General features: G+C 41.2%; 1 protein-coding gene across 1 annotated transcript in view; it reads right to left on the bottom strand.

Moving 5' to 3' along the window:
- The window catches only part of PELO (pelota mRNA surveillance and ribosome rescue factor), a 1,269,508-nt gene that overhangs the window by 754,136 nt on the left and 489,681 nt on the right, over positions 1–25,691 (bottom strand). Inside the window, exon 9 of the mRNA XM_044086588.1 lies at positions 5,790–5,863. Within this exon, the coding sequence (XP_043942523.1) occupies positions 5,790–5,863 (74 nt within the window). The remainder of the gene's footprint in view (positions 1–5,789; positions 5,864–25,691) is intronic.

A 25,691-nucleotide genomic window follows, 5' to 3' on the forward strand; every position in this document is an offset into this window, starting at 1 on the left:
CTTAAACTCGTACCCACACAGAAAAAGAGGCTCAGATGGAGTTTTCCTATCTGCATCAAAGTCTGTGATGTTTTTATTACTTGCAGCAAATGCAACTCTGGCCACAATCTATTTTCATTGAAAAATTAAGGAATAAATGATTAAAGGCTCCACAACAAGCCAGTATTACACACAGAAAAATCATCTTGAAAGCTATGGATTCCTTAGTGAATATAAGCAAACTGGACCACCATAACACTTAAGTTACTCACCAACACTGAAAACATGGATGTAGATAGGTTCATAGGTTGGTACTAGGCTATCGGCCCTAGGGCCTATGCAAGCCTAACCATAACAATTCCCTGGATATTTTACCACAATATTTACTTCTCCAGGCCCCTGTCTAGCAGAGCGACTGACATGATCCCCAGGGTGAATTTCCTATCTCCCATCCAATCATCAAGGTTCCTTTTGAAGACGGCCAAAGAGGCACTCTGCTTGATATGTATGGGCAGTCTATTCCAGAGTATGGGGAGTCTCTGGGTCAGGAACCTATCCCTCCAGCATGTTTTGTTCATTGTGATGACAAGGTTTAGATCCCTGGAGCGTGTGGTTCTGAGGGATTGGGATTTCTTTAAGTGGAGCATGTCCAACAGCTCAGGGTTTGACATGGCCTTGTATGTTAAGCAGAGATCGCCTCTGAGTAGACGATATGCTACAGAGTATAGCTGGAGTTTTTTAGACGGTCAGTATATGGCATCTGCTTTAGGCCTGTGATTCTTTTTGTGAGGAATTTCTGTGGCCTTTCAAGCTGTTGCATATGTCTTGTGAGGTACATACTAAACGGGCATTATACTCTATAATTGGTCTAATGAGGGATGAGTACAGTGGGACAATGACCTCCTTTTTTCTGGATGAAAAGCCCTTAGTGATGAGGTGTGCCACATAGAAGGATTTCCTGACTGTTGTGGCAATGCGGTTATCGAAAGTGAGACCACTGTCCACCTGTGTCCCTAAGTCTCTCATCACACTTTCGATGTTTAGTGTCCTGCCACCTATGTGGTAATTCATGGGTACATGTTTTTTTCCAAAGGGGATAACTATACATTTCTTGGCATTACGCTTGAGCCCATGGCTCTGGCACCAGGCATCTGTTTCTGTAAGGCCCTTTTGTGGAATATCCACATCATTTGGGGATTCAATAATGGCTCCCAGTTTGCAGTCATCTGCAAACTTTGTTAGCCAGAGTCCCTTAGTATTGGCCTGTACTTCAAAGAAGTAGATGCCAAACAAGAGTGGTCCCAGGACTGAACCCTGAGGTACTCCACTTGTCTGGAGCTGGATTTGGAGTCGGCTACTTTTACTGTCTGGGTTCTGTCAGTAAGCCAGTTAGCAACCCAGGGATTTATGCCCAGCTTAGTAAGTTTATCTATGATTCCAGAGTGGGGGATGGTGTCAAAGGCCTTGGCGAGGTCCAGGTAGGCTGTGTGGACTGCCTTACCCTCGTCCACAGCTCTGGAGACGGATTTGAAGAAGTCAATCAGATACAGGAGACAAGATCGGCCCTTCACAAACTCAAACTGGGTGGGGTTTAGTGTTTGAAGGTTGCCAATGTCTTTGTTTATAAGTTCCATGATAATGCGTTCCATGCCCTTGCAAATCAAGCTTGTCAGACTGATGGGACGGTAGTTCCCGGGATCCAAGGTGGATCCTCCCTTGTGGAGCAGGATAACTGTAGCTGTGCGCCACTCAATGGGCATGAAGCCTGAGGTGAGGCTATGATTAAACATGACACTTAGGCGAGGTGCCAGTTCATTTTGTAGTTCATGTAGTACACAGGCTGGGATGTCATCTGGTCCCATGGATGATGTATTCTTAGCTTTGGAGAGTGCAGTTTCTACCTGTGTGGCCGTGATTATCGGAATTTGGCAATCTTTAGGTATTGAGATGGGCCCTTTAGGGGGTGAGAGTGGGGTGAAGTTGGCACTAAATCGATCTGCCAGTATATTGGCAATATCCTTGGGATCAGTATATTTAATGCCATTCTGTTGTAACTTAGAGCAGATCTGAGCATTGCCATTTAGATTTGTGACATAACTATAGAATGCCTTGTGGTTGTCTTTGGAATCTTTGGCGATTTTATTTTCGTAACTAGCTTTTGAGGATTTTATTAGGGATCTCAGCCTCTTACTGAGGCTGGTGAGGGAGTTTTTTGCATCTTGGGATTTTCCTCTTTTTTGCAACAGTTTCTTCCTTCTGTTGTATAGTTTGTTTATAGCAGGGGACCATCAGATTGGCTTCCTGTTTTTGGAGAAGAGCATCTTGGTTCTATTTGGGATGGCACAATTCATGCACGAGTGGATGTGCTCGTACAGTGCCTTAGTGTAGGATTCTGCTGTCGAACTTCCAGATTCCGTCTGCGTGGGTGTTGTGAAGTTTGTCACTTCTGACTTCAGTAGCTTGAAGTTGCTTTGGAGAAGATTTTTAAGGAGGTTTCCTTACTAGGGGGTGGGGGTGGGATGTGGATATCAAGGGTGATTTGCTTATGGTCAGACCTGACCAATGAGGGGGTGACCACTGGTGTGAAGCATCTATCTCCCATGTTGGTAATGACCAGGTCTAGGATACTGGAGCCCCTGGTGGGACAATGGATTAGTTGATCCAGGGCATTAGAATTTATGAATTCCAAGAACCGTTGGGAAAAGGAGTTGGTACCTGAGTAGTTTTCCCAATTAATGGCAGGGTAGTTGAAATCACCCAGTATTAGGGTGTTTGGTTGTATCTTAATATTTTCCAGTATGTTTAGAAAGGTGTAGTGAGAATCTTGGGGCATGGATGGGGATCTGTAGCAAGCTACAATTTGGATTGCAGTCTTACCTAGTGTTAGTTGCACCTGGAGAATTTCAGATGCATTGTGTTGGGCAACTAGCCTGGAGGTGTGAATATCCTTGGTGAATATGGACACTCCTCCACCTTCAGTGTTTCGGTCCTGGTTTTGTGGCCGAAAAGTGTGGTAAGAATTGTAGCCTGGTATTGCAGGGGTGCCCTCTGGAGCCTTGAACCAGGTCTCAGTTACTGCACAGATATCGATGTTCTCCATTTTTAGGAGTGCCTCGAGGGAGTGCATTTTGAGGTTTAGACTTCTAGCATTGAGTAACATTACCTTCAGATTTTGCCTGCTTCTATTTGTTACGGTGGTGGTTTTATCCTTTGAACCTTGCCTAAAAAAGGCACTATAGGGGTGGCAAGAGCTTTAGCCAGTAACCTGAATCCCAGGGGTGACAGGTGCAGACCATCTCTGGCAAAGCATCGTGGTTTGTCGATCATGTCTTCCCAGGCAGACAAATACTGGATCCCCTTTGAATGACACCAGAAGCTTAGCCAATTGTTGAAGTCAATCATTTTGTCCTTATACTGTGGTATCATTCTTGGCAAAGGGAGGATGCCACTCAGGGCTAGGGTCATACCTGCCTGGGTCACATGATCCAAGAGCTCTTCCATATCTTTTTTCATGTAGTCCAGGGAGGTACGTCTCAAGTCATTCACTTCAGCATGGACAATGACAGAGTCATATTTGTACTTGTTGTGGAGTGACTTGAGTGCATGCGTTATGTGGTGGAGCCTGGCACCTGACAGGCAGCTGAATGTAATTTTCTCCTTGTTCAGTCTGATGAGTGGGACATCAGTGTGCCTGACTATAGAGTCACCTATGACTAAAGTGTTGGGTACATTGTCTTGCCTTAGGGGCTGTTGTTGGATGGCACACTGGTGTTGTGAGCTGTGTGTCACTTTGGTTGTGACTGGTGTTTGTTTGCGTTTCAGCTTCGGAGGTCCTTGTTGCTTGGGCAGGTTAATGTTAAGGGCCTCAGCATATGTGGGTTTAATGTTGCTATGTGTGGGTGTTGATGGTGTGGGTTTTGAAGGTGAGCCTACTGAGGTAGGTTTTAACAGTCTTATGAAAGCTTTCAATAGACTTCTTCATCCAAAACTGATGACACAGTTAAACCTATACAGACTAAATCTCACAGTTCAAAAGTTTTGTGAAAGTTACAAAAACACCTTCTCTCAAGTCTCAGTGGAATAACCAAATCCAGGTCTAAGGCAAATATACCAGGCATCCCACGGGGTGTGCTAATAGGATCACTTCTTTTTACACGTCGACACCATCTTCTGACCTCCAATCAAATACCTCAATGATGACCAAACTAATGGGATATGTGACCCACAACCATAAGACAGACCTAGGCACAACTTGCAAAGTTTTTCACAGGTTCAGACTGGGTTTCAGCATAAAGTTCAAACAAAAAAAGTCAACCAATTTTGTTCAAGAAGCATTCAAGGCTCAGCAGGATATACGATAACTGCCCGTCATCACACTAATCAGTGCATCAGTGGAGTGGGAGGTCACGAAACTGCTTATTTATCCATCTCTGCTCATGTGCAGTACGTTCCTTTTACTTATCCTTCTCTGCTCATATGCAGTACTTCCCTTTTATTTATCCTCTTCTGCTCATGTGCAGTACGTCCTTTTTATTTATCCTCTTCTGCTCATGTGCGGTACTAATATTTTTGGGTGGCGGAAGCCAGGTTACCTTTTTGGCTAGACTTATATAGGCCCTAGGGCCAATAGCCTAGCACCTACCTATGAACCTATGAACATCTTTTTCTGCTCATGTGCACTACGCCATAACAGAAAGTATGATCTACTTTCCAGACGACTGATTTTCAGATTCATTAACAGCTGAAGCCATTACAGCATTCCACTAGCCACAATACCTAAACGTAAGCTCACTGCAAGAAAACTACACTCTTCTTCCTCCCTTACTTCAAAGAAAATATTTTACTACTCACTTCAATGCACCTTTAGCTGTCTATACTTCTGGGTCACAAACATAGAGTTCTCTTCCACTCACCATTAAATCCACAACTAACAGTCAAGTTTGACTGTCAAGTTGAAAGCACATCTGCTTAAAAAAAAATAAATGCAGCTGGAAAATAATCTAATGAATTTAATGCTATCTGATGTAAAGTATTAATTAAAAAAGTAGAAACACCATCTTTAGAGTTTTAGTGTGCCGCATTTCACTTCCTCTCGATCTTGTATGCCTTAATGTTCTGTGTAGTGCTGGATTATATTGAGTCTGATTAATCTGCAATGTATCAGTATGCACCGCTTTGCTATCTTTATGGAAAACTATTTTAAGAGAACATGGCTTAAAAACCTCGTTGTTGGTTCAGCTCACCTGCCTCACACACAAAATAAAAGTACATAATTTGATATGATCCTATGATGTTGCAATCAACAGCAGAAGTGAATTTTAGAATTTGACTACATTATATCGCACAAATAACAATACATTATATCCCACAAATAACAATATATCCAAAGAAAACATTGTAATTTAAACTTTAGCAGTGTATTTTTAACAAATGATACTATCTTGCGCGATGTAGCAGGGTATTTGACATGCACATAGAATTCGACTACATTATATCCCACAAATAACAATATAGCCAAAGAAAACATTGTAATTTAAACTTTGGCAGCTTATTTTAATAAATGATGCTATCTTGTGTGATGTAGCAGGGTATTTGACATGCGCAGAAGTGGTAAGAGAAGTGTCACTACAGTCTAACAAGTATGGCAATAAGAGAATAGTCATGACTTTTTTTTTTAAATATACTTATTATTCCTCTGTATATACCAGTAAAAGCCATAAATTAACAACACCCCAATGTTCCAGTTATGTCATGTCACCTACAACAAACTCAGAGATCATGGCTCAGACTAGCATTTCCCAACCACTCACCCATAGACAGCTCGGTCAGGTTCATGTTGCAACATCTTGTAAAAATCCTCCAATGTCTTCACCTCTCCGGCTGCCTGTGGTATAAAACAAGCAAAATAAGAACAGAAGTTTAAATCTCTGCAGTCTAGGGCAGCAAGGAGCTTTGCGCTTAATAACTATGTTGGCTGATTTGGGTATTAACCCAAGTCATTTTTTTACAGCATGACTGACACCACCTTTTAATCTGCTTTGTGCCACTGAAATGCTTTCTTCTAGTGCCAAAAAGCTCCAAAAGCCAGAATCTGACAGCTGAGTCAAAGGAAACCAGAAAGCATACTGCTTCTATCTTTCTTTCTGCTTTACTTCTCTGAATCAATAACCATCTGTGTCACTTCAAGGTATGTGAAGGGACATAACGTTTTAACAAGCTAGGCAAGTTTCCAACTCTGATGTCCTTGTATAATGTCCCCAGCTGCCCTGGAAGGCACAGGTCATGTACACAATGAAGCTAAGGGGTAATGAAAAACATTCTAAGTAGAAGAGAGCTGCAGTGGGATACAAGTCTAAAAGCTGCAGTGGGATACAAGTCTACAATTTCATGGGTGCAGGAGCACTTCACGAGAGGAAATTTACTAACAATGGCCCAGGCACAGCTTAGAAACATTACATACATGGTTATTTAGCAAAAGCAAGTACTCCATTTATTCTGCAGTAGCACAACCTTACACTTAGTACGGTCAGTATGTTGGGTGTGTACGCCCACATCCATGCATACTAAATACACTAACTTTGAGCTCACGCCACAGTGGAGTAAAGAGAAAGTACATTTGTGTCAGAACTTACCATAAAAGCAAATGCATGAGTAGGGTCAGCGCTGCATACCTACAGGAATCATCGGTGAGTAGAGTCAGTACTGCATACCTACGGGAAACATCGGTAAGAAGGGTCAGCGCTGCATACCTATGGCAATCATCGGTGAGTAGGGTCAGTGCTGCATACTTATGGGAATCATCAGTGAGTAGGGTCAGTGCTGCATACCTACGGGAATCATCGGTGAGTAGGGTCAGCGCTGCATACCTACAAGAATCATCGGTGAGTAGGGTCAGCTTTGCATACCTACGGGAATCATCGGTGAGTAGGGTCAGCGCTGCATACCTACGGGAATCATCTGTGAGTAGGGTCAGCTCTGCATACCTACGGGAATCATCGGTGAGTAGGGTCAGCGCTGCATACCTACAGGAATCATCGGTGAGTAGGGTCAGCGCTGCATACCTACGGGAATCATCGGTGAGTAGGGTCAGCGCTGCATACCTTACGGGAATCATCTGAAGGGTGACTTTCAGAGCTCTGATTAAGGAAGAATGCAAGCTTGACGTCTCTCAAAAGAGGGGATGCCTGCCTATACCCCAGATAAAAGCAGATACTGACAGTGCTACCTTCTCCTTTTTGTTGGCAAAACTCACAGATGCCAAGTCCCATGTATGGAGGAGCCACTGGCAGCAGATGAGGCATTGCACAAGTTATAAATAAACTTCTTTTTTGTAATTAAAAGCTTGAGTTGCACAGGTAATTAGTCTAGTAAGTACTGATGAACTTAATGAATGTATGGGTGGCCATAAATTCACTTAGCACCTATGACCCTCATGGATAGGGGCAAAATGCAAATGTTCTGTTCATTTCTGGTTTACATGTACACAAAATATGAGGACTAAAACCTTCATGGGATTGTATGGCTAGGCTTCTAAAGATCCTCATGGATCAACAGCTTACTAAATACTTATAAACCTAGTAACGCCCAAGAACTTAGAATTACCCTTATGGCACCTCACAAATAAGTGCTACTCTTCTGAATTGGAAATCCTGAAGAGTAGCACTTATTTGTGGGGTGCCATAAGGGTAATTCTAAATTCTTGGGCTTTACTAGGTTTATAAGTATTTAGTAAGCTGTTCTTCTGAATTGGAAATCCTCCCGCGGTGGTGGTGCTGCGGTAGCATTGTCGCCTCACAGTAAGATGCTGTCTGGTTCGATTCTCAGCTAGAGCGTCTTCTGCGTGGAGATATGCGTGAATGGGCGTACCTTCGTTGAAGGTTGTCCGTCAGGGCTGGTAACTCGGCACGTAGAAATCAAATACCAATCATCAGTGGACTGGAGTTCCACTGTGGCGACTCCTAACCGGGAAAAGCTGAAAGACACAAACAAACTTCTGAACTGGAAATCCTGAAGAGTGGACATTGTGTGCATGCACGTGTGCGTGTGTTGGGGGGCATCTAGTACTGTAACAGGAACTTATCTGAACACCTACTGTTATGGTGAGCTCTTCTTCTTTTGGCTTTTCCCAGTTAGGGGTCGCCACAGCAGATCACCTGTCTGCTTATGATTGGCAGTGGAGTTTTATGGTGTCGAGTTGCCAGCCTGGTGCCCAACCTTCTACAGAAGGCACACACATGCAGGCACTCACGCCTAGGGCCAATTTAGAGTGTCCAATCCACCTACAGCATGTCTTTGGGATGTGGGAGGAAACCCACGTGACTATAGGGAGGACATGCAGACTCTGCACAAAAGGCACCCCAGCCGAGGATCAAATCAGAGAACCTCTTACTGTGAGGTGGCAACGCTAACCGCTGCACCACCATGGCCGCCCTGTTATGGTGAGCTCTCACAAAATTAAAACGTGTTCATAAAATTCACAGTTCCAGTAGTATTTATTACATGTGGGAAACAGATTCCCATAAGACTCCCCAGGCATCCTGTCACAAGAAATCCTGAAGGAGTGCCATCTTGAATGTTTCCCTATTTCTGGACTGTAAGTCCAGCCTGTAGTGTGGAGAAAAACTGTGGACAGAGCCACATACAGGCATATGTGGACACCTTTAAACCTTAAGACCATCACTATCACAGCCAGATACTTTACAAAAACTCAAGCATAACAGAGAACCTAAGGGGCATGGAAGGAAACTGGTAATGCCAGAGATCAGCTCTGATCCTCATGAATTTTCTGTAGTCTTGCTGAATGGGGACATGCAAGTAAGCATCATTTAGGCCCAACATGATCAGAAAGGCCCATATGAGGATTAGCAGAAGTGGCAACTGTAGGGCGAGCATATTCGGTCAGAATACCCATATAATGATGATGGACTCTGATAGGTCAAAATCATCATTCAGGGACCATCATTCTATTGAACTAGGAAAAGATGGGAGCAAAAAACTAAGTCTACTTCCCGGTTTAGCACATCCTCTATTTCTCCCAGGTCTAGGAAATGTTGAACCACAGGCAGGACAAGGTGCAGTTACTCATCCAGTACCACCTTTGTATAAAGGGAGATTTGGCTTTGAATTCTAGCTTCCTGCCTTTCTAGCAATGTTCATAGCTTAGGTGTTAATGGCTAGCTTTGTCCAGGTATCATGGAAGTGGCTTAATCTGCTGCCTAGGCTGTCGTGCTTTGGGGGATGAAAGGAAACACAAAGGAAGAGTTCTGAGTCACTGTAGTGAATGCACTTCCTACATGGACTCCCTGTTTTGTCTTTTCTCCATTCAAATCTCCCTCTCAATGACTTCTTAGCTGTTGTCTGCTAGGACTTGGTCAGCTCCTGAAAAAGGGGTTACTATGTGTAGGATAGTTCAAACTGTACTAAGGAATCAGTGGGTGAAAAAGTTGTTTCATTATTAGAATGACCTTACCCATTTACTCCAGTTTTTCAAACATGTCTTGGGATGGACTGCCAAAGACAGTCTCTGTCTAAAGGGGTATGGAGTTCTTTTCCAACATCCTCAGGTAATGCTTTTACTGTAACTCAGGCATTTTGCCTAATAACTGAATCTGTGGTGGCTAACATACAGACTGCATCCACAGCATCATAAATATATTTAATCAGGTCTGCCTGATAATATCGAAAACTGACATCGTCAAAGACAGCATCATCAAAACGACATCCACAAAAACGGACTTCATTGACAGACTGGATGAATGAAATCACACATATATACATATGGATCATCCCTCATTCCCTATCAGTTGATCAAGTTTTCAGAAACTCGAAATTCATATCGGCGAGACAATATGACTGAATTTTTGAAAACCCAAAGCTTTTGTATGGAGATCGCTGTACAGTGAGGTTCAGGAAAATTACCATTTTCCTCAATGTAGTGTAATCTCGGAGTTGGTATATTTAATTAGCAGGGGGTGTGGGGGTTGCAGGGGGGGGGACTGTAAAAAAAGACAGATTGTTTTTTTTTCTAATGTTTGAATTTTCAGAAATTCGATCATATGATCTTGCCGATATGAATTTTGATCAACCAACATAGAGCTATATATATATATATATATATTTATATATATATATATATATACACACACACACACACACACACATATACATATATATATATATAAATGTATTTATAAATAAAATAAAATAATACCTCCTTACACTGACTCATATACACACACACACACACACACACACACACACACACACACACACACACACACACACACACACACACACACACACACACACACACACACACACACACACACACACACACACACACACACACTTATAGATATAAGTATGAAGTGTAGTGTGTGCATGTTTGATCAAGTCTATGACTGAATGTGTCTTGTGCTACCTTGAAAAAAGGAAGTACAGCTGGGGAGGGCAAGCATATAACTGTTGGGTTTAGCATCATGGGAAGTGTATGTATGCATGAGTGTTTATCAGTTAGGGTTACAGCTAAGGTAGGTGACAGACTGTGTGTTGCATGTGTGTGGAAGGTGAATCTGTGTGCGATCATGTTACTGGCAAGATGAAGTGTTCGGTGAAGGTAAAGAGCTAGTGTAGTGCTTGCAAGTATGTTTCTGGTGTGTATCCAAGACTGTGTAATGGTATTGTTATGGGCGGGGTTGTTTTTTAAAGTAACATGTTGGGTCAGAATAAGCACACATAAGTAAGGTGGTGCAGGGACACTGCTGGGCAGGGGCAGAGTTAGGATATACCAGTAAGGCAGCGCAGAACGTAAAGCTCCATCTCCAGCTAGGGCTGGATTAAGGCAGGTGCTGACAGAGCTGCAGCTCCAAGCATACCACCTGAAATAGAGCCATTCCAACTCATTTTTATTCTTTTTTTTTTCTGAACAAAAAACAGTCCATCACCTAAAACAGGGCCAGTGCTGTTCACCTTCTTCATATACACACATATTGATGATGAAGAAGATGAAAAAGCCTGCTGCTAATAAGCCTAGTTCCCAGTCTACCATGGGCTGCTCACCCCATTCCTCAGTTGTGTGGTTCATCAGATTCCTTTTTCATTCTTTTTTTTTTGGGGGGGGGGGGTAAAATGTGCCATTTTACATATAATGAATTATGGGAGTTGTAGTTTAAGCTCTTAAGTTTTAATGGCAACAGTCAATGGAGTGGACTACACTTCGAGAATGTCTTTTGTGCTAGGGATCATAAAAATCACTCATTCATATGGATATATTGCGAAAGAGTAAGCTGATGAAGTTAGTGGGTAAATGATCACTGGGCAAATTATTTAAGGACAAGGAGAACAGAGCAAACATGCGAGATGACTTGAGACAAGTTTATCCTTTCAGTGTTGCAAAATTAAAAAAAAAATACAGTCTGTGCTTTCAGACAGTTGGTATTTTTGTTTTTTGTGAGTTAGAATGAGTTGCAAATAATAAGTTTGGCGGTGCCAATCATGATGTCCTTGTGGTATGGTGCGAATGTGACTGACTGGTGGTGAAAAGCTGTGAGTATAAAGAAAAGTTTGAAAATTCACAGATACGAGCTGTACAGTCAATTTATCTCAATCATACCTTCTCATTCTGGAACATTATATATATTTTTATATTTTATTAATCATATAAGAACACTGAATACATAGTGTTTTATTTATTAAAGCTCTCCTATGAGTACAGTTATCATTTGGTTGCAAAGTTTCATTTAGCAACTGTAACACTTTGTATTTGGTGCCAGTTACTAGTTAATGCATCACTTTGTTGTTCCCTTAAGTTTAACATTTTTGCCAGAACTGAGTATGGTGTGGGGCAATACTTTATTTTTATGGGGAAATCCTAACTAATGCCAAAGAAGCAAAAGGGGATCATCATTATCACACTGTGTAAGAACCTTCAACAGACTGAAAGGGTGGTTGGACAAGCAGCTTTACTGGTAAAAACGAGGCGACAAATGTGTGTGTGTGTGTGTGTGTGTGTGTGTGTGTGTGTGTGTGTGTGTATCCATCCATAATCCTTTTTTCCTATTTTTGCACATGGGGTTTGGGGTGTCACTTTAACAGTGACATTCATCTACAGCCAAGGTTTATACCTCTGGGTAGCTAGCCCTGCCACAGCATTTTTTACACCACACACTCACTATCCACCTAATGCATATCTTTGAAATGTGAGAGTAAACTATAGCATTTGGAGGAAACCCACACAAACACAGGGAGAACATGCAGACTTAGCAAATAAGGGCCCTCTCACTCGCTCCCCCCCCCCATCTCTCTCTCTCTCTCTCTATATATATATATATATATATATATATATATATATATATATATATATATACACACACATATATATATATATATATATATATATATATATATATACAGACACATATAAATAATGATTTCCATTCAGCTCTAGCACTAAAACATGGTGCTAGTCTGGAAAGACAAGCTCCTCTGCAGTACTTCCATTCAACAGCCAGCCCTAATCATATGTGTGCATGGTGGAATGTTTCCTTTGTATAAAATGACAGTCATCAGCAGTTAATAATGTCACATGCACTGTAAATCAGTACCCCAATCTTCTGTTTTATGCTATTTTTAGATAATTTATATAAGCTTAATTCTCCAAAATGGTTTGACCTCTAATGCATTTTTGTGCAAATATACTATAGCAGTTTCTTACAAAATATGTTCCTCTTAATTTAGGGGCAGAGGAGCAGTTGTTATCTTGAGTTTTAAAAATAATGCACTATTTATGTCTCAAATTTTAAAAGAAAAACATCTCAATTTTTTTGCAGAAATACATATGCATTTTAAACCTGAAGTCACAATAGCAGTACGATTATGGGTTTTACAAATATACACTGCTGTTACATTACTAACGTGAAATATCTCAGTACATTTATCTGATTAATTAAACATAACCTGGCTAAAGGCTGTAACATTTTGGCGTGTGGGTGTTTGTATGCTGCATACCTCTCAGTTGCTCATGATTTCACATAATGTCCATGATTTTGTCATTTTCCCCTAATATTTTCACTTTGCTCCTTGTAAAAAAAAAAGTTATGTACTCAACATAACACTTCAGCTGAATTGTTGCTTTTCATTTGTCTTTAACCTGAGGGTCCAGATAGGGAATACGGATCCAGTACGGATCCGACTCGGCCGCATCTTCCGGCATCGGAACCAAGCTCCTCCCCTACCGATAATAACCTGTCTCCCTCCTCCCCTCAGATCGAGTTACTGCAGACAGTAGCACCCCCATCTAACCATATGTCTAACATTGTGGCATTAGCACCCATCAACCTAATAAGGAAGACAACGGTTCCCCAGAGTAGGGGCTATGCCTCTTCCATCTGGGCCACTTCACAGCCCACATAAAGCAGGGGGAAGGAGGGATGGGCAGCTGAAGACAAATGAAAAGCAACAATTCAAATGGAAAGTTATGGTGAGTGCATCATTTTTTTTTTTTATCTGAAATTGTTGTTTTCATTTGATCTTCAACCTGAGGGACAGAGTCCCTATTTCCCAAATAACCCTAGGAAGTCTTCATGGAAGAATGTTCCTTCCAGAGCACAGCTAAGCCAAAAGATGCCCTGCCTCTAGAAAGAAGAACCAATTTGTGATGAGAGATAAATGTATGTGATGAGACCCAAGTAGCTGCAGAGCAAAAATCATCTAAGGAAACCCTAGACCAAAAGGTTACAGACCTGGTAGAATGCTCCCTGACATGACCTGGTAGAGACAGTCCTTTGGCTCGATAGGCCAATGGTATGCACTGAGAGATCCAATGAGCAATAGCTACTTTTGAAATGGATTTTCCTAAGAAAGGCTTAGAAAAGGAAACACAAATCTGATAAGACTTGCAAAAGGATTTTGTTCTATGCAAACAGAGGTGAGTTGCCCATGAACATCAAGCAAATACAATTTATACTCTCCCTTGTTCTGGAAGTTCGGCAAGAAAACAGGGAGTTTAATGACCTGGTTAATGTTAGACTCTGATGCCACTTTCAGAAGGAATGAAAGGTTTCTTCCTTAAGGAAACCCTGTCTTTATGAAACACTATATGAGGCAGCTTGAGAGATAGGGCCTGGATCTCTGATACTCTCCTGGCTGAAATGATGGCGACCAGAAGAGCCGTCTTCCAAGACAGGAATTGCAAGTCAACTGTAGCTGCCAGTTCAAAAGGAGGGGGCCAAAGCTTGTAGTACTAAGGTAAGATCCCAAGGAGGCATTGGGTCCTTGACTGGAGGCCTGAGTAAAAAGGCACCTTTCAAAAAGCCTTTACAAAGGTTGGAAGAAGCCAAAGAAGTTGAATTCTCTAATATGTGAAAACAGCAGATCACTGCCAACTGTACCTTTACCATAAAAAAACTAGTGCCATTATTAAAAATATCCACCAAAAACTCCAAAATGGCGGGGACTGGAGCAATAAAAAGGTCCAGATCATGCTGATAAGCCCAAATATAGAAATGTTTCCAATTACTGGAACAGACCTTCCTGGTGGAAGACTTGTGAGCCGCTACCAAAATCTTCTTAACAGGAGAAGATAGCCTGGGAATTCTAACTATCACTGGAACTGGAGCAGCCAAGCCATGAGCTTCTAGCTGACTAAATCTGGGTGCAGGATCCTGGAGGGAATGCGTGATCAGACCCAGAACCAGATCTAATGTCCAAGGAGGACACAATGCATGAGACCACAGAGAGAGTAACCACACTTGGCGAGGCCAGAAGGGGGCAATGAGGATCACTAAGCTCTCCAGCCATTGAGCTTTCTGAATGAAATTCGGAATTAGAGAGAGTGGAGGATAAGCATAAAGTAGACTGGAGGGCCAAGCATGAACTAGAGCATCTCTGGGGGACAAAGAGATCGCAGCAAGGCTGACCCCACTTTAGAAAGATCTGATCTGCTACTGAAGGATTCAGAGACCACTCGTAAGGCATCAGAATAGATCTGCTGAGCCTGTCCGCCAGTATGTTGGACCTCCACAGAATGTGCACTGCCACCAGAAAACAGACGGAGGAAACTGTCCACTCCCACAATCTCATGGCTTCGCGACAAAGGGGGTAAGACTTGGTCCCCCTCTGCTTTGTTGATGAGCCAGACTATAGACATATTGTCTATCTGAATGGCAACTGTCCCTTGGGGAAGATGGGCATGAAGAGCTTGCAATGCCAACAGCACTGCCCTCATCTCCAGGACACTGATATGCATATGGGTCTCCAGGGAAGACCACATGCCTTGGATTGTCCTTACCATGCAATGTCCTCCCACCCGACCAGGGAGGCATCCGTTGTCACCGTGATCACCGGGTGGGAAGGATGAATGAACGATCCAGAAGAATATCTGGGGATTGAAGCCAACAGAGAAGCAAATCCTTGCAAGCCCGAGATAATCGAACCAAATGAGATAAGGGCAGGTCTAGTAATGACCACTGAACTGCCACAGTCCATTGGAGGACCCTCATATGAGGATGAGCTGTAGTGATAAGGGTTATTGTGGCCACCATGGACTCCAATGTCCAAAGAACCAACTACACAGAGGGACAATGGGCTTGAACAATGTAAGAAACATGATGTCGGAGGGATTGGCGAGTGTCCAGAGTTAAAAACGCCTTGCTTTGATAGGTATCGAAGTGAGTACCAATGAAGTCGAGAACTTGCACTGAATCCAATTGGGACTTGCTGAGATTTATGGCTACTTATTTATTTTACATTTGTTAACCGGGAAAGTCCGACTGGATACAGGTCCATTTTCAGCGGAGGCCCCGGGAGAAAAGCTCCAGGTGTACATTACTACATTACTAATTACTAGTGTAATTACAGTAAAAATTATTACAGTGTATTATTAAAAAAATTGAAATTTTTAAAAATATATATATAGACAGGAACAATTTCAAGTCACATACACATTTTAATAATATATATAGACCAGTACAATTTTAAGTCCCATACACATTTTAACAATATATATAGACCGGTACAATTTTAAGTCCCATACACATTTTAACAATATATATAGACCGGTACAATTTTAATTCACATACACATTTTAACAATATATATAGACCGATACAATTTTAAGTCCCATACACATTTTAACAATATATATAGACCGGTACAATTTTAAGTCCCATACACATTTTAACAATATATATATAGACTGGTACAATTTTAAGTCACATACACATTTTAACAATATATATAGACCGGTACAATTTTAAGTCACATACACATTTTAACAATATATATAGACCGGTACAATTTTAAGTCACATACACACACGATAGGTTGCTAGTTAGTATATAAGAAAGAAAATAGTGAATTTTTTTTTTACTTCTCATTCTTTCCGTAGGAGCGAGATTTACAAAATTGTAAGCGGTTAGTGGCTCACAGATATAATCTTGTAATGAGGTTCACATTTACAGATTCTGTTTGTTTGGGGGTTAGTCAGGGTTCTTTTCTTTTTCTTTTCTTTTCCTTTCTTTTCCTTTCCTTTAGTCCCACACTATCTTTTCCCTCTAAACCCAGTTTTTCTTACTCCCTCTCTCTAGCATATTAACCTCCTTTCCTAGCTTGACTGCTCTTTTTCACTCACAAAATGAACTTATTCTTTAACCTTCCTTATATTGCAACTGTGTATGTAACATTAACTTAATCTATGTCCATGCTAGAAATGTAGCTTTATGCCATACTTAACTGCAGTAGTTTCAATTTTGTATGTTTCCTCTATCATACCTTGGTCATTTTTATGTTTCATTTTACTTTAGCTTAATTCTAAATATTTTAAAAATATACTAGTCTTTTTTAATATGTTTATTTAGTACTGTAGCGGAGCTTTTCTCCTCGGGCCTCCACTGAAAATGGACATGTATCCAGCTGGACTAGCCCGGTTAACAAATGTAAAATAAAATAAATAAATAAAATTGTACAGGGACAAAACCAATGCATTTTCAGGTATTTCTTAAGAGATGTTTTGAATTGGGATAAGGAGGGGTCATTGGTAAGTTCCGCAGGAAGAAGGTTCCAGTTTATTCCGATAGAGTTGGAGAATAGTGATGCACCTGCTGAATTGTTGGTTCTAACAGCCTGCACTAGTACTTTGTTGGAAGAGCGAAGAGCCTTTAGGTTACTGTAGGGGGTGATAATGTTTTTCAATACAGGTGTACTGTCTGGGTTGTAGAGAGCTGAAGGCAGGTCTGCCTGGAAACAATCAGAAGAGTAAAGGGCAGGTTTGAAGTCAAGTATATAGGTTAGCATACAAATAAGAGCAGAGACGTTTGAGGACCACTCTGGGCACAATTTACACAGACAGCTACGCTTAGGGAAAGTCAGAGTTGAAAGGCTGAGATGGACTAGGCAGAGAGAGAAGAAATAATAGCAGCAAGTAGCAGGACAAAGCAGAATTAAGACAGTAATAATACAAGACAGTAAGTAAGAGACTATAGTCAGTAAGACAGGGCAGAAATACTAGTGAGAGAGGGTTTGGACATAAAGGTCAGAGGAGGAGATAAGTTAGGGTTGGTAAAATAGCACAGAAACGGTATGCAGGATGAGGGTAGCTATAGAGAAAGATCAGGGGCTGTTGTGTCTGCTTTTTTGTGGCAACTAGCAGGAAAACACTGTAATTGTCTGTTATATTATTCATTCTAACATTAGCCATCATATAGCAGATTTTACAGGGACACATACTTCTGAGGTATTATTTAAGCTTTTTGTTGGTTACTAGACTGATAATCAGAGGTGCAGGGTAACAGGGTACACAACACACTGTTACTGTGGCCAGAAGAATACCACAGGGGAAGGTCCTCTAGGGTTCTGAGGTATTATTTAAGCTTTTTGTTGGTTCCTAGACCGACGGTCAGAGGTGCAGGGTAACAGTTAGGGTACACAACCCACTGTTGTTACTGTGGCCAAAAGAATACCGCAGGGGAAGGTCCTCTAGGGCTATGAAAACAAAGAGGAGGGGGATTAGTATAGAGCAATGCTTCAGGAAAGAGAGAAAGGTAAAAACACTGAGGGTTGAGATAAATAATTGCAGGTAGGTAAATACTGGTTAACTAGCACTAACATCCACTGTATAGGTGACTTATTTACATAATTAGATAGAACACAGCAGCATTTAGGTTATATACAAAAGAAAATGCAGGAAAAAACAGCAGTTAATAGCAGTACAGCATAGACATTCAGAAAGCCAGTAAAGCACTACTTCAGGAATACTAAGGACATGTACAGTATTGCAAGCAAATATCCCTCTGTATCTTTTAGAGTAGTCCAACACAGTAGAAAATGCACTTGAGACCTTAGAGTATAGGAGCTCCTTACAACAATACAATTAGGCTTAAAATAATCCTGTATTCTAATTCCGTGATAAACACAATATGAAATGAGATGGGTATGACTTCCTAGTAAGCCAATAACCTTTGCGACTGCATAAATTAGCCATTTAATATCCTTATTTGTTTTCCTGGTAAACTACTAGAAATGCAAAAAATATTAGGCTAATAGTTAGCTAAATTGCGTTCGTAAGACTCTATGCCCCTACGACTAGACAAATAAGCAATAAGTATGCCTGTGCCGATTCTGTTGAATGAACTATAGTAACTGGGATAATATCTGTTTCATTACAAGTTAAGTGTGTAGGTAATATTACTAAGATGTACTACTCACTGATAAGGTAGCAGTGAGCAGAAAATCAAATAAAGTGAAAATCACACTGCTAATCAACAGCTATTTCAGATTTAAAGTGATTTATTAAAATTATTAAAACCGCTTAAAAAAGCATTCCAAATTCTTGGTTAACCACCAAACAAACCAATTCTTCTTGGTAAGAACACTGTTGCATTCAAACACAGATATCGTATTGTGACAGGTTTAACAAATGCCGCTTATTGCAATAAAGATCCTTGAATGCGTTTAAACATGCCTGGATGCTTATGAAAACGCAGAACCCAATTTTTTGAAGTAAAATGAGCTTACAGTTTCTGTCGATTTTCCAGACTCGCTCATAAAACAGAACGCTGTGTATGGTACCTATTCTGCTGTACGCAAATTTAAAGCCCTGCGAACATCATTGCATTTAGGAAAATTCTTAGGCTTGAGACACTCGGCAGTACGAACAGTTCTTGAACCACAGTGCTAAGCAACAGAATGTAATAAAGCAACAAGTTTTCTTTAGATGCAAAGCTTAAGAAAGCTTGAGACACTCGGCAATATGAGCAGTTCTTAAACCAAAGTGCTAAGCAGCAAAATGTAGTAAAGTAACAAGTTTTTCTTTTAAGTGCAAATATTGATAAAACGTCCCATATAAACATACGATAAGCGCTTTCGGAAATTCCTTCATCAGATCATACTATACAGGGACACCATTACTTATACTGAGGTCTTGACCAATAAGATTCAAACTAACAGACAACACCTTCTTGGAAGTTGGCTCCATCCACTTATTTTCATGATTTTGTGACACACCTACCATTCAGCCAATGGTAGGTCTCCTTGCTTTTAACATGGGTTTAAGCGGAATAATAGCATTAAGGCCTGGAGCTCAGTCTGCTCGTAGATTCACTATCCATTTAGTCTCACAAGTTTCTGCTTTATTAACAATGTCACCTCTTTTAATATCTTCAGATATTCTTTCAATAACTTTGAAAAGAAAGCTATGGCTGGGAAATCTTGACACATGTACCGCCAAGGCATTATGAACATCTCCTCTTCTGATATCTCCTACATGTTGTAGAATTCTTTTTCTAAAGTTCTGGTTGGTTTTTCCATCAACCTCACACAAGGAATAGACAGAAAATCATATCTCATGAGAAGAAGAAACATGATCCATCTCCTATGAGGCTATGCATCACCTATAGTACAGACAACAGACAGATCAAAGAAATTATTGATAAGTTTTGGCCGATTCTTACACCAAGACTCCAAATTACGTTCTATAGTGGGAGATAAACCACACTACAGCTATAAAAACAAGAAAAATATTAACCGTCTCCTATGTATGAAAGATGGTTTTCAGAGACCCACCATAGCAGGAAGAAAAGGAACTTTTCAACGTGACAACTGCTTTGCTTGCAGATACATTGATAGTAGTAACATATTCAGCTGTCCAGGAATGAATAGAGATTTTACTTTTAATTGCAAGGCTATGTGCGTCACCAAAATGTTGTTTACCTAGCTACTTGCAAAGAATGTCCCTCTTTTTATGTTGGAAAAACCAACCAGAACTCATCTGGGTTGGGTTTTTGGACAAACCACCCCCACGGTGGCACAGTATTTCCATTAGGACAGACATCATCTAGGGGTGACCGGGGGGAACCATCCCCTTCGTCCAAGTCAGAGTCTTCTGTGAGAGACTCTGGTAGGGAGTCCAAGTGCCTCCTTGCCTCCTTTTGCACATATGTTTCCGAGGGACCTCTTCAGGGGGGGGGCTCTCTGGGGAGGACTTGGAAACCTCGGGCAGCTCCCAGGCGGGATTCCCTGGGGTGCAGTGGCAACAGGCTGTCCCTGAGGGGTAGGATGGAAGATTCTGGACCAGAAAGAGAGGGAGGGAGCTAGGATGTACTCTGAGGAATATAACGTCAGGGGTCTCGAGGAAGCCAAGAGGACCCTCTTCACCACATCAAAAGCAGAGGGTGAACGAATCCCCGAAGCTGAGGGGAGTAGCACCAGATCAGTCATCGTCTGCATCGACGGGGAGCCGGATCTGAGACTCCAGGCACTGAGACTCCAAGTTGTAGTGCTGACTCTGAAAACCTCGAAGCTGACGCCATCCCCTCTGATCTGGCGCTGAGAATATGGCTCCGAGAGTTGGACAACTCAGAAAAGGTTGGAGCTGAGCCACTCAGGGCAATGAATGGCGTTGAGGTACCTGAAACCACCGGCGCCGACCCCAGGAAACCTTGGACCCGAAGACTCCCAAACAGGGGATCAGATCAGAGAAGGAAGAAAGGTAGACTGCATGCTCCCGGCACGCAAGACTCTTATCTGGATCTGGGTCTGGATAAATCTTTGCATCATCCTGTCCACCTCAGCTTCAGAAAGACTACAGGTGGACCAGATGGAGGAAGCCACAGACATGGGCATGGAGTGGTGCCGGGGAGAGGCCGAGTAGGGGGATTGTGCTCAAGAGACTTCTGGCTCTGGCAAGAAGCGAGGCTACTGGAGTCGAGGGGAACCTGGGCTGGGATCCGGCCGGGATTTGGCCAGGGGCTCAGACAAAGAAGAAGTGTGGTCGGGGGGGCTGCTTTCTAGGTCTATCTCGCTCCTTATGGCGGTGTTTTGCTTGGTCCCTGGCCTTCTTGGTGGGAGATTGAGTCCCACAGGAGGTGGAAGATGAAGCAGAGGCCTCAGAAGAAAGAGGGGGAAGAAAGCCTTTGAGAATAAGTTTGTTCCTCCTGTCGATCAATGCGCCCCTGCAGACTGAACTGAAGGTGTCTAGGTGATGAATGCCCAGACATACAACACACAGAGTGTGACTATCAGAAGGGTGTAGCTTACGGCCACAATCAGCACATTTCCTAATGCCCAGCTTAGAGGTTTCAGCCATGGCATCAGACATGGCAGTAGGAACGGACTCAAACACATACACACTCACAGACAGGAAAAGCAGGAAAGTGAGAGCAATGGGGTTTATTATTTTTTTTTAAGAGAACCATTGCCTGAGCGCAAAAGGACACAGGTAGGGTAAAGAGGTGAGATAAAGGAAAATGAAAGAGAGAGAGAAAGAAGCCAAAAAACTTTCACTCACCACTAAGGAAACTTGGAGTGAACGAATCACGCTGCTGTCTGAACGTGCAGCAAACAAGATCTGAGGGGAGGAGAAAGACAGGGATATTATGGGTAGGGGAGGAGCTTGGATCCGATGCTGGAAAATGTGGCCGAGTCGGATCTGTATTCCCTATCTGGACCCTCAGGCTGAAGATCAAATGAAAACAACAATTTCAGATTTTGTGGTTTTCTGGCAAACTGCTGAGAACTGCAGTCATTAAATAATGAAATTTAAGTTTCTGACTTCATATTTTTTTTCAGAAAATGCAAGTGAATGCAAAGACTGTTATTCTAGCAACTTTCTAACTATTAAGAGCAATATTTAAAAATCTGTCCTTATGTTTTAGGCCATTTTACCTCCATTAACTTTTGACTTATTCTCCGACTCTGGAGCCAATAGGCTGACAGCAAAAGTGACCCTGGAAAATACAGGTATGATTTACTGACTTACAAAGGGATACCTGTAAGCTTGATTGCTTTGCATTTAATTTAAAAGTGAACATGACTTACTCCTGGTTATACTACTATTTGTTTTCAAAAATAGCCCATGTGTCCAGAAACACACAATGCATGTGAATACTGCAAGAACAAAGCACAGCTTAATGTTTCTTGTCCTCTGTGTTTTTATCTGGCAGTCAGCACAGAGGACTAAGGCTATGACCTGTTAATAAGCTGCTTCCTGTGGTCCAGGAATTGACTCCCTCAGTCATCATTTGCCTGCTTAGTGACCTTGAGTAACCAGACACTGCTTTTGGAAAATTTGGGCTACGCTCTTTAATGATCTTGTGGACTGCATGTCTAAAACTACCTATGAACTTAATCATGTCTACATATGAAGAATATTTTGGTGAGTTTTAAACTGAGCCATGCCACAGATATGGGAGTAATCCTTGTGTGTCACAAGACACATGAGGTTAGTGTGTTGTGTTACCTATACAAAGATGCAGGAAACACATGATCATATGGTCAGACAACTTTATGAAGTTGTATGTTGCAGGATTTTTACTAAAACATGCTCTAGTCAAGAGGAAATACTCCACTGAGCTCTGAGAAGGAGAAGAGCTATACAAAATGTTTTTACATGCAAAATTTGTATATATAGAAGGCCAGCAACAGCCTTTGAGGTAAACAGGTGAAACGTGGTATGAGTGAGTCTCAGTAAAAGGCGTTCCTTTAACACTTGTTTTGCTGATCTAATATTAGTCATAGAGGGTTTTGATCGGGTCTCCAATCGTAATCAAGTTATTATATGTTTGAGATGTGGATGCCAAGAAATTCACCTTGAGAGTGAAGCTGACTTTACGCACACAGTGTAAAAGGAAAACATGGGGTGCAGGGGTAGTGTAAGTGAACGGGAAGAACAAGCAGGGGTAACTTCAGGTGCTTGGCGGAACTGACTAACCAAAGATTTATTCGACTGCTTGAATGATGTCTAACATCACTGTATTGTCTGTATCATGATTGTAATATGTCTGCATGCTGTTAATACGAGTCTTGTCAATGTTTATGCTGTTAATACGTCTTGTCGATGTTTATGCTGTTAATACGTCTTGTCAATGTTTATGCTGTTAATACGTCTTGTCGATGTTTATGCTGTTAATACGTCTTGTCGATGTTTATGCTGTTAATACGTCTTGTCGATGTTTATGCTGTTAATACGTCTTGTCAATGTTTATGCTGTTAATATGTCTTGTCAATGTTTATGCTGTTAATACGTCTTGTCGATGTTTATGCTGTTAATACGTCTTGTCAATGTTTATGCTGTTAATACGTCTTGTCGATGTTTGCTTTCTCACTACTGTGTGGTCAGACCATTATTATTTTTGTTTTCATTACTGCATGATCACCTGTTTCATTATTCTATCTATATAGATATGTGAAAGGGGATTACCACCCCACTGGACTTACCCAGTCAATAAAAACAATAAATAAATAGATAACTAAAGATAGAAGGAAGAATACAGTGCAGCTGTGCCTTTAATATGGATATGGTTATTACTTTGCTCCACATGCTCGCACAACATGACTTCTTGTATATAACACAGTATGGAATGGGACCATTTACACTGACAGTTCCAGGCAAACGAGACCATTAATCCCACAACATGACTTCTTGTATATAACACAGTATGGAATGGGACCATTTACACTGACAGTTCCAGGCCCACGAGACCCTTAATCCCACAACATGACTTCTTGTATATAACACAGTATGGAATGGGACCATTTACACTGACAGCTCCAGGCCCATGAGACCCTTAATCCCACAACATGACTTCTTGTATATAACACAGTATGGAATGGGACCATTTACACTGACAGTTCCAGGCCCACGAGACCCTTAATCCCACAACATGACTTCTTGTATATAACTCAGTATGGAATGGGACCATTTACACTGACAGTTCCAGGCCCACGAGACCCTTAATCCCACATGACTTCTTGTATATAACTCAGTATGGAATGGGACCATTTACACTGACAGTTCCAGGCCCACGAGACCCTTAATCCCACAACATGACTTCTTGTATATAACACAGTATGGAATAGGACCATTTAAGCCAACAGTTCCAGGCCCACGAGACTCTTAATCCCACAACATAACTTCTTGTATATAACACAGTACGGAATGGGACCATTTACAGTGGCAGCACCAGGCCCACGAGACCCTTAATCCCACAACATGACTTCTTGTATATAACACAGTATGGAATGGGACCATTTACACTGACAGCTCCAGGCCCATTAGACCCTTAATTCAGGCCTACTTGTACCACTTTACTAATGTGTGCTACTGTTAACTCTGCTCCTGCCCCTAACCCAATACCTTACAAAATCCCTTTCCATAACACCACCACTATTCACACAACTTTGGGCTGAATGCAGTGCTAGGGTTTAAGTCTTAGAGATCAGAGCTTGAGACATTTTGTTTCCTTCTCTGATCATTTTTGTTTTTGCCCTTTTTTCCCCACTGGTTTGTGCTTTCAAAATACAAATAAACTATATGCATTTGATATATCTGTATTTCAGTATTACATCATTGATCCAAATATATATATACATACATACACACATATAAATATATATATTTATATACTATACATACATATATAGGTACATGCATACATATGTGTGTGTGTGTGTGTGTGTGTGTGTGTGTGTGTGTGTGTGTGTGTGTGTGTGAGTATAAAAAACAGAATATTAAATTCGAAGAAAAGATCTTATATGCAAAAATGACTTTGTAACTTTCAAAAAATAAAAAAGAGAAACAACACTGAAGCGAAACTGTTGCAAAGCACTTTCATTCTGTAACGTTATCAGAACTAATACTGTAAATGTCAACCATTTTTAAACAGTGTGCACTTGTTATATTACTTATTACACAGTTTTACTTTACAGTATTAGTTCTGATGAAGTTCAGACAACGTTACAGAATGAAAGTGCTTAACAGTTTCGCCTCAGTGTCATTTCTCTTTTTTATTTTTTGTAAGTTACAAAGTCATTTTTGCATATATGTATGTATGTATGTATATATATATATATATATATATATATATATATATATATACATACTTCAGTAGATCAAACATATTGCAAGTTCGAACCAAATATGGCAGAGACCATTATGTTCGAAATTGTAATAGTTCGAACACTGAAGTAAAAAAAGAAAAAACTAAATTAAACTGCTGTAGCAGGGGGGCTACGTACCCTTGCACTCCCCACACCCCCCTTACTTAAATATACCAACTCCGAGATCACACTACATTGTGGAAAAGGGAAATCTTCCTGCTCCACACTGTACACAGATCTCCATTCAGTCTGTTTGGACTTTTAAATGTTCGATGTTATGGTCTCGGCCTTATCGTCTTCGAACATTTAAAAGTTCGATCTACTGGAGGGGACCTATCTATATA

Source organism: Protopterus annectens, chromosome 10.part0, assembly GCF_019279795.1.
Source record: "Protopterus annectens isolate FY-2018-M chromosome 10.part0, PAN1.0, whole genome shotgun sequence".
NCBI lineage: Eukaryota > Metazoa > Chordata > Ceratodontiformes > Protopteridae > Protopterus > Protopterus annectens.